The sequence below is a fragment of the Mus caroli genome, chromosome 9 (genome assembly GCF_900094665.2).
Source record: "Mus caroli chromosome 9, CAROLI_EIJ_v1.1, whole genome shotgun sequence".
Classification (NCBI taxonomy): Eukaryota; Metazoa; Chordata; class Mammalia; order Rodentia; family Muridae; genus Mus; species Mus caroli.
This window is the reverse complement of record NC_034578.1, coordinates 30604075-30613863: the sequence shown is the minus strand read 5'-3', so window position 1 is coordinate 30613863 and position 9789 is coordinate 30604075. Positions and strand designations below refer to the sequence as shown.

The 9789-nt window shown below is 48.3% G+C and overlaps 1 protein-coding gene across 4 annotated transcripts in view; it reads right to left on the bottom strand.

The window, feature by feature from the left end:
• Kirrel3 (kirre like nephrin family adhesion molecule 3) overlaps positions 1–9789 on the bottom strand; it is a 555265-nt gene that overhangs the window by 84241 nt on the left and 461235 nt on the right. For all 4 annotated transcript variants that reach the window (XM_029481205.1, XM_029481204.1, XM_021171554.2 and 1 more), the window contains one exon: positions 9419–9568. In XM_029481205.1, the coding sequence (XP_029337065.1) occupies positions 9419–9568 (150 nt within the window). The remainder of the gene's footprint in view (positions 1–9418; positions 9569–9789) is intronic.

The window sequence follows — 9789 nt, the reverse complement described above, 5'->3', positions numbered from 1 at the left end:
CCCCCCCCCCCCCCCCCCCCCCGCCTCTGTTGTATTTGGCCTAGTGTGAAGTGGATGCCCTCTTCAGGTTGGGGCCCCGCCCACTCTTCCAGATCTCCGCTCACCTTGTCTATGACCTCTATGAGTCCGCTCCTAGAGTGGGGTGTGTGGATGTGTAACTTAGCCGCTAAACCTTTCCTAAAGCCCCACCCTCCCTCAGCCCACTGGCCGCCAGGGAAAGGCTTCTGTTGAACGGCGTTTTCCTTTCTCATTTCATGCTGTAATGGGGATTCATTGCCAGTTTTAAATCCATAATTTGCCATGAAAGCCTCATCTCAGGCCTGGGCTGAGGTCAGAGCAGAGCAGAGCAGAGATGAGCTATTTTTAGCCCTTAGAGGGCTCCCTGTCTAACTCAGTCTTTCTAGACTCACCCTGGGCTGGCTCAGAGTCCCAGGGCTGACACCAGGATGCCAGGACAGGAAAGGGACAGTTCATTCGTGTGTGGCATGATATTCCTGCTCTACTCCTATCTGCAGTGACTCTTTCTCTGCATTTCATTTGTCATTGGGGGAAATCAATAGAGAAGCAGACTCAAGCTGATGAACTGGCTTTCTATCTGCCCCTTTCTTCTCTGGGCCTGACAAAGGGTAAGAGTTAATACCTTTGTCACCCCACAAGAACCGGTCCATTTTCTAACAATGACTGACCCCTTTTATCAACATTCTCACGATTTTCTACTGGGTGGACACTGATGATGTAGCTGCACTCTTAGTCCCTGTGTGCAGGGATGCACATGTACCTATGTATGTATATCAGGGACACACATGTCTTTGTCTATGTATATCAGGGCCGCAAATGTAGCTATGTGTGTATATTCAGAGACCAAGGTATCTATGTGTGTGGTTATGGGAGCATGAGCAGGAGTCTGTTCAAATGGCCAGTAATTATCTGGATATCCTGAACAAGAAACCTAGCAGGGTACTAGGACAGAGGTAGCTCTCTTGTTTGTGCTTTATGAAGTCTGCCTGGATATTAGAAGCAACCCATGCCGGAGAAACTAGCCCCAGGAAAGGTAGGATGGACCAGGTTTTTCTGCAGGCAGTTGATCCCTGATGGTTGCACAGGGAAGCCATAGAGCTGCTGGTCTTACACCGAATACAGACACCAGAGAATTTGGTCTTGACTTCTGCAGATCTCTGGGATGTGATATTTGCTGAGTAGGTGAGTGTGCTCCGCATGGCTCAGGGTCATGCTTGACTAAAACTGTAGAAGCACATATTATGCTTGCTCTCAGAAGCCAGGCAAGAGGGACTCAAGGAACAATACCCTTTGTGTGGACCCCCAAATCATGAGTGGCTACGGGAAAGTCACAGGTAAACTGTGGGGTGGATTTCTACTTCACCTTTTCAAGCTCCTGGATTTACCAGGGAGAAGGTAGCTAGAGCTATGGTGCTGTACCTCACTCTTGGCAGTGGCAGGGCTAGGGGTAGTAATGTGTGATTTTGAGTCCCAGGCTGGACCTTCTGTTCTATGTGGACCTGGAGAGTTGCCACTGTTCTGGGTATGGTGACATCACATTTTAGGGGCATGCCTTGGTGGGCCCCAGTCCTCTGGAGATGGAGGTGGGGACACCAAGGTGGGTGGATGGAAAGTATTAAGACGATGGGGTCTCAGGGCAGGAGACTGAGTGCCCTGTGTGTGCAGCAGATTCTAACTGGGCTCCTAAGAACATCCCTGCTTTCCCATGTCCTGGCTTTGAAAACCCAAGAAGCTGAGGGGAGGTCCGTTTGTGATGTCGACTCCACCTTTAAATAGTAAGGCCGCTGGGCAGGCCACATTAGGCTTCCAGGTCACTTGTGAGGTACAGGCCTGGTTCTGGTTCTCTTGAAGAGTAGCCTGTGCCTCGGCTAACTTCCCTGTGTGAGGGCAGGGAATGGAAGCTTCACGTTTGCCTCCACCCTGATGGCTCCCTAGGCCTCCTGGAGCCTTGAGAGTGGCTTAGTTCTCTGATACCTTTTCACTTCTCTCCATGGTAGATGACCCTAGCTAGGGAAGGGCCCCATGTCCAAAGAGGTGGAAATGACAAGTGTCACAGAGCGACCCAACCCTGCAGGTCAGCATCATGTATGACAGGAGTGCCCTTATTTCTCCTGGCCACATTAACTGTGGTGCAGATACTCAGGGTGGCAGATACAGAACCCAGTTGTAGATCCAGGACATCACCGTCTCAAACTCCTGAGCCTGAGCCTTTGAATTTAGAAGAGAGGCGCTTCAGTCAGTCAACGCCATAGCTTTTAGTTGTGTTCATTTTGTCACCTGAGGGGGCAGGTAAGAGGAGTTTCACCAGAGAAGAAGGGGGTGGGTAATGGCTAAAAGGAAGGGAATGGGGAGAGTACTGGGGGTGGTCTGGACCACCCAGAAAGGTACATCAGGAAAGGGAAGGACTTGGTGTCCAGTGGACTGTACCAGAGATGGTGCAGACTACTGAGGCTGCCTCCCATATGGAACTTGGGAAGATAAGGATGTTTTTCTGTGTGATTTTTTTTTTTTCTCTCTCTCCTCTCCCATCTCTGGCTTGTTTGCTGCACCTATTCGGGAGTGATTGAGGGTAATGAATGTGGCAGGAAACAGGCACACAGCCCAAATGAGATCCAGCACCTAAGACCAGGCCACAGCCCAGGCTAAACAGACTTAATAAGGAGATAAAGAATCAATTCTGCTTGTCTTCCCTGCATGTGCCTGGGAGGGACCTCCGGGAATCCAGCTTCCCGCCTGCTGTTTCTGTGAACAAGCTTCTCTAGGCCTGAAGCTGGTTCTCTGGGAAGGAGGGTTACTGGTGGTGGTTCTGGGCACTGAGCAGTAATAGCAGCAATCGAGCTAGATAACATAATAGCAGCCATATGCTTTCAGGTCTTGCTTTCATTCAGGCACTATTTTGAGACATGCTTGCATATGCTGCTTCATTAAGTCATTCTTGTCACCATGAAGGCACTATGGTTATGTCTCCCACTTCATATGCAGGCACAGGGGAGCTGAGTAACTCCATCAAGGTTACACGGCCAGTAAAGGAATGCAGCCAGGTTCTAAGGGCAGACAATCTGGCTTCCAGAGTCTGGGCTCCAAACCATGAGAGCCTATAGTGTCTCTCTAAATATTATCCAAAATACCTCACCCCATCCCACCACACCATACCACACCATGCTATGCCATATCACACCACACCACACCACACTACCCAACAGAACATTAGGTACCACAACATCACACTATACAACCAAACACCACATGACACCATACCATTCTACTATGCCACATAGCACCACACCATTTGATACTACACCATACAGAACCACATATGGTCATACTACACACTACCACACCACATAGGGCTACACCATTCAACACCATACCACACCACACACTACCACACCATAAAATACCATATCACACAGCATCAACATGACACAATATCCTGTCACACAACACCATACCATACAATATCACCCCACAAAACACAATATCATACCATACCATACAATATAATACCATGTCGTAGGACATCACAGCACACATCACACATATATTATAACACATTTAACACTATACAATATAATGATTACTCAGTATCACACCATACAACACCATGCCACACTATTCATGTGAGCTTAGCACTACTCTCTGCTTACACTATCCTTCCTCTAACTGTCCCCAAGTCCTGTTGCTTCAATTGCCATAATGGACATTCACTGGTCACCCAGTGTGTATTTTCAGGCCATGAATGAAGATTGATAGATGCTCCTGTCAGACTCCACATTAGAAGCAGACAGAAAAAAATCACTCTCAATATAACATGTTGTTGCCATGGAGCCTACAAGTGACAGAAGAAACACAGTTCAATAGTCAGGCTATGGGATCTTCAGGAATGATCTTCCTACAAGTGGTGATGCCTAAAGTGTATCTTGTCAGATGGGCAGTATTTAGCCAAGGGAAGATGCTGAAAGGGTTGTAGGAAGGGCCAGAGGCAGGCTCTGAAGTGCCGTGAGTAAAGTAGGTGTTTGGGGCTAAGGTGTAGTGTATAATACTGGGAAGAAGGAAGATGGCATACTTCGGGGACCTTGTGGGCCATGACAGGCATTCTGGGTCCTCTTGTACAGAGACAAATTCCCTCCACTCCTCCGAAATGTTTCAACTGTCCCTACATACGTGTCATTTTATGTCAAGGGGCTCAGGGTGGGGCTGTCCCAACAAGTACCTAGATTCAGAACCATCTAGAAGCCAGCCCTCTTCTGCATCATATCAGCTCTACATCCACGATTGGAAGTGCACAAGTTAGTCACTTCTCCTCTCTGTAGCCTTCTATAGTTTTGGAATTATGAACTGAGAGCTCGTGATGGCTAATCTTCATTGCCGACTTGACGAGATTTAGAACCATTCAGGAGTCACACCTCTGGGCATGTGTGAGAGTGTTTCCAGACAGAATTAATGGAGGAGGAAAGACCCAACCTGAATGTAGGTGGCGCCATCCACTGGGACAGTTGGACCAGACAATAAAAGGAAGAAAAAAATGGGGGCTGCTTATTAACATTCATTCCTCTCTCTGCTTCTGCCCTCCACTGCTATAAAGAAACCTGGCCGGCAACACTTACCCTTAGACTAAACTGGTCCCATCTGCCATGCCTTATCCCCTTAAGCCCTAGGCTAAAACAAATCCTCTCTGAGTTAGGTTGCAGAAGCATTTCTGTCATTTTGTCACAACAACAAGAGAAGTAACTAATTCAGAATTGCTGCCCGTTCTGTGGGAGAACAAGTTAAGGAGCGTATCAGTTTGCGTTCTCGGTGTCCGGGACTTGACGTCATTGTGAAAGATTGCCCTTTTTATTTTCACTGACTTAGTTTCTATCTTAAAGTATTTATGTCTGGTTAGGAAACCTGACTTCTAATGGAGCCTGGAAGATAGCATGGGAGAAAGGCCCCAGCAAAGCCCTTTTAATAACAAGCTGACATTCAACCTCCTTTCCCACTGTGGTCCCCCTTCCTCAGCTCCACCCTTTCCTTTGCATGGCATTTGTTACCTGGAAACATAATGACACAGTTTAGTTGCTGAATCTGATTGTCGTTCGTCAGCTACTTTGTACCTGGCTAAATGCAAGCTTCACTGGTCCAAAGATGGCTTTGTCTTCCACTTACTGAGGAATCTAACAATTAGAAATGAAAAGCACTCCGGACACAATTCATGATCAAACCCATGGTCTCCACTTCCTCTACGGTGGAAGTCTTGTTACTTGAGTCTTCTGGCATTTGGAAAAATCAAGTGTAATGGTGCCCTACAGTTCTGACCTTGAAGCTCCTGCCTGTGGTAAGCGTGGAGGTTCTGTTGTGCATACATTAGTATAATGCTTTAAGATGGATGGAGGGCCACACGGTTTTTTGTTAGATGGCACTCTCTTTCCTCATCGAGGGTTCCTCCTCCACAGGGTTCCCACTGTTCCATAGCTCGACACATGTGTGTGTGGGTCTTGTGATGTCCATTTAAGCCACTGATTCTAGATCTAATGCTGTGACCCTTTAATACAGTAAATTATTTCCATTGATACTTCATAACTGTAATGTTGATAGTGTTATGAATCATAATGTAAATATCTGAAATGCAAGATATCTGACATATGACCCCTGTGAAAGGGTCATTTAAACCCCCCCCCCAAAAGGGGTTGTAACTCACAGGCTGAGAACTGCTGATCTAAGCCAAGCTGCTGCAGAGATGGCTAAGTGTGTGTGAAAGTGGGGTACTGAGAGAGGCCTGGCCCAAGGTCTGATAGGATTTTTTGAGGTCCTGTTTCCTAGCTTCAAGGTGGACTGCTGTCTAAAGTACCATGAGCAGTTACCTTCTCTGCCTCAGGCACCACTCAGATCTTGGCTCCAGTGGGGAATGGCCCATTTTCCTAAAATAGTTGGTGCAGCATACCATACTGGTCTCCTCTGACTGGAAATAAAGCCGTTTGGGAGCTGACTAATTCTTAGACACCACTTGTTTAGTCATCACTTCATATTCCACAGGCCAAGAAACTGGGACCCAGAGAGGTTGAGTAATCATGTCAGGGTCACACAGCTGACTTGAAGTCTGAGGTTCTTTCCTGGAGAGAAAGACTTCCTGAGTGGATGTGTGTCTGGAAAGATCTTGGTATTGACATGGGCTTAAGTCAAGGTTAGCCCTTGGCAGCTGGTTGAATGGCTGGGGGAACTCAAGCCGACTATAACCAGGGTTATAGCTTATTTGTCTGGGGTGCTCAGCTTCATAGGTACAATTCACTCCCCCACTTTCCCCTCATTCTCTGGCTCCTTTCTCCTCTGCCTCCCAGGGAAGCGAAAGCTCCCGCTCAGAGTCAGTTCTTGTCTGATTACATCTGAGTGCTGCAAACACAATGCTAATTAACGTGTCTGTGACTCTAGGCTTGGCTGCTGGGCTGGTCCTCATTCCCTCCTGGAGCTGAGCTGAGCTAGGCAGGCTTGGAGAGCTGGCCCCCTGGCTTCTTTGAGCACACTGTCGGCAGATGCATATTTTAACAGTGCACATCTGCTGGCTATATAATCTCTCGTATTTGCCCTCCTCACTTGGCGCTTTGATGGAAGACCTCCGGGGGACTCCCTGTGTTCTAGCCAGAGTGTTTGCTTTGCGATTTTGCCGGAATACCATCTGATTCTGCCCTCACATCTTCTGCAGGTTCTAATCAAGCTCTTACTTTATTTAATTAAAAATCTATCTCAGGCAAATACAGAGTAAATTAGGAAGCTCTCCTATTCCTGGAACACAGGAAAAGCTTCCCTCCTTGGGGAGCTGGCCCAGACACTTTCCTGGGCTGAGATGTCAGAATGTAGCAAGTAGGGGGTCTCAGCTGGTTGGGCAGGAAAGCAGCTCTAAGAACCTTAAGAGTCCTTAACAAACACTGTATGTGTTTTATCCCCAGACCAGGAACCCTTTCCAGTGGCAAGGTTGGCTACCAGTTAGGGGTGGTAGGAGAGGAGCCCTGCAAGACCAGAAACCTAGAGAGGATCTGCAAGATTGGGATAGATCCTCAGACTTTCCAAGGTGGGGAAGTGGGACCTCTTCACCTCAGAAATAGCTGAGGTCCTGAATGTGGAGCCTGGAAGCCTCTTTTCCCCCAAATCCAGTTTGCCTGGGAGAATGGCTGATGTAAGGAGACACCACCCGGTGCTTCTGTTCCATCTGCAGGGATCCTCTCAGAGTACCCTAATGGGCCCTTACCATTCAGTCTTCCAGCTGACCTCTAGGCTTGAACAAATATCCCAACCACAGAAACCCAGCTCTGTGCCCTAGGCACAGTGTCAGGCCAAGGCTTTGACTGACACACAGAGAAGAAAGAATATCTTTTAGAGGTGACCCCAAAACAAATTTGGGTCTGTTCAGATTGAATCCCCAGGCCCTGTTCTGAGAAGGCTGGCTTTTAACCAGGAGGACAGATGACATTCTGCTGGCATTTGAGACCAGAAGACTGGGCAAGGACTGTTGGTCTGGAGCTAGGAAATGTGGAATTGATTTTAAATGTTAATTAAGCTGTGTGACCTCCTGTGCATGCCTTTGCCTCTCTGAGTCTCCCCCAAAGTTTATCAGCAAAGCACATTCAATAATATGGAGTTTCAGTATAGTGTACTTTGTTGGTTAACTGAGATAGCAGGGAGTGGCCAGGCTTGGCTGGTGAGTCTTCTATATCTCGAGGACAATAACGTTCTGTTTTAGCTCCTGCATAGCATCCCAGGAATGGACTGTGTGTAGGTCTTTTCTTTCCAGCAGTCTCTGGCAGCCTCATGGAGGGTTCGAGGGAGCAGAGGAAGGTTTCTGAGGATGGGGACTGAGTGGTCTCTGAAGGTGAACATCCTACAGTGTCACATGGCAAATCTGTTCTGCCAGTTTGCAGTCAATGCCCCAACCAGGAAACACACCCGGTCTTCCCCATCTCCTCTCAGCCCTACAACGCATGGCAACCCTTTCTCAACTTAGCCCCATCTCAAGGGGGAAAAGAAGATGGCTACTACTCCCTGTAGTGTCCTTGTCTCTCCCTTAAAGCATGCCTTGCCTGGCCCCATCTCCCAACCTTTCTGCTCCGCAAAAGCCTTTTCCACTCCTTTCCTGCCAGGCAGAACTGGCTCCCAGGTTGCGGGTGTGTGAGGTTCTGAAGCGGCCCCTCTCAGCCTCAGCTTAGGCCGAGCAGCTGCTAAATGGTCCTCTGTGGCCTGTCTGCCCTCGCTCTTGGAATCACGGACCCCTTGCGTTTAGCTGTGTAGATCTGAAGATAACCCGACACGCTCTTAAATATTTCATCTCAGAGCATGAGCAGCATCCCAGCTGCCGACTCTGTCATCAGAGCTCCACAGCAGCTGCCAGGAGGCAGCCAAGGCCAGGCTGGAGCTCCTCTCTCGCCTGCCCAGGCCCTATCCACATGGACTTGGCAGAGATGCAACCCTAGGGGTCCGGGAGGTGGAACAGGCAGGGAGACCCCGAGCTAGGCCTTCTGCTTTTCTGAGCCTCAGTTTCTCTCCGTAGTAACAATCCATGACCCAGTCTGGACGAACTTTGAGAACTGCTGGGAGCTACTTTGCAATTATGAATGATTATCACGTATGTGAACGAACTGTTTCCCCACAGCCCCCTTCCTTGGAAAATGTGGCCAGAGGAAGGAGGTGACAATGCAGAACTCTTAACCAAAATTGGGAAGCTTAAGGTGTCATTGAACAAGTCCCCACCTCTCTACATCTTCTGGCAGGTCTGCCCTTAATGGAGGAGTGGGGACCTCTTCAGGAAGGTTGTCCCAGTGACATTTGAATAAAAAAATGAAAAAAAAAAAAAACCAAACAAACAAGAATGAAAACTAAGAATTAGGACATGAAATGATATCTTACTGGGATGTCCTGAGAACCAGGACTCCAAGGGGACCAGGGTTGAAGGCCCCTGGAACAAGGGTCTTTGCATACTGAAGTCATGGAGGACCAAACTTGAGACTCATTCTTAGGAGGGGGGTCAGGACATATAGAACTTTTCTGATCCTTTTGGAGGTCAGCTCTGGAAGAAAGGTCTTTCAGTCTCTGTCACATTCTTTTCCAGACAGGCACTGCTGCAGCAGACCTGGCCGCATTTACACTGTAGAGTACCTAGGACCCTCATCTACTCCCGAGGTACAGCCAAACACATGGGTTAGGTAGGACAATAATAGGTTGGTGGCAATATGATTTCCTAAGGTGGGGGACCTTTACCTGTCCCCTTTGGATGGGAAAAGGAGAGGGCAGAAGTAGATGGAGCCAGGTGCAATGAAATCCAAAGGGGAGCCCCCCATGACAAGCTCTGTAGAAGGACCCTCCAGTAGCTGAACTGTTGGAGGTTCTCAGAGTCCTTATGCTATCCCTGCATACCTGTATGTAGGTGACTTACCCAGGACGGTGAGGCGTGCAGGGCGGGACCGGATGGCAGCCTGGATGGCCTGGCACTCATACACAGCATCATCCTGAAGCTCAGCTCTCAGGATTTTCAGGTGATGCTCTCCTGAGAGGTGGTTCCCCACCACCAGGTACTGGGGGTAACCTGGGGGAGAAGGCAGAGAAATGTAAGAGATCAAAATAGTCTGGTTGCCAGTTTCCAGAGGGCCATTCGGAGATGTTGTGACATCTTAAATAGAATAGCTTAAAAAAAAAATCTCCCTTGCAAAAGCAATTATACATATAGTGAACAGTGGCTCAGGCAGAGGTCTTCCTGGCTGAATTCTTCCCTTCTGCCAATGGCAAATCTTTCTGGAAGGTTGACTA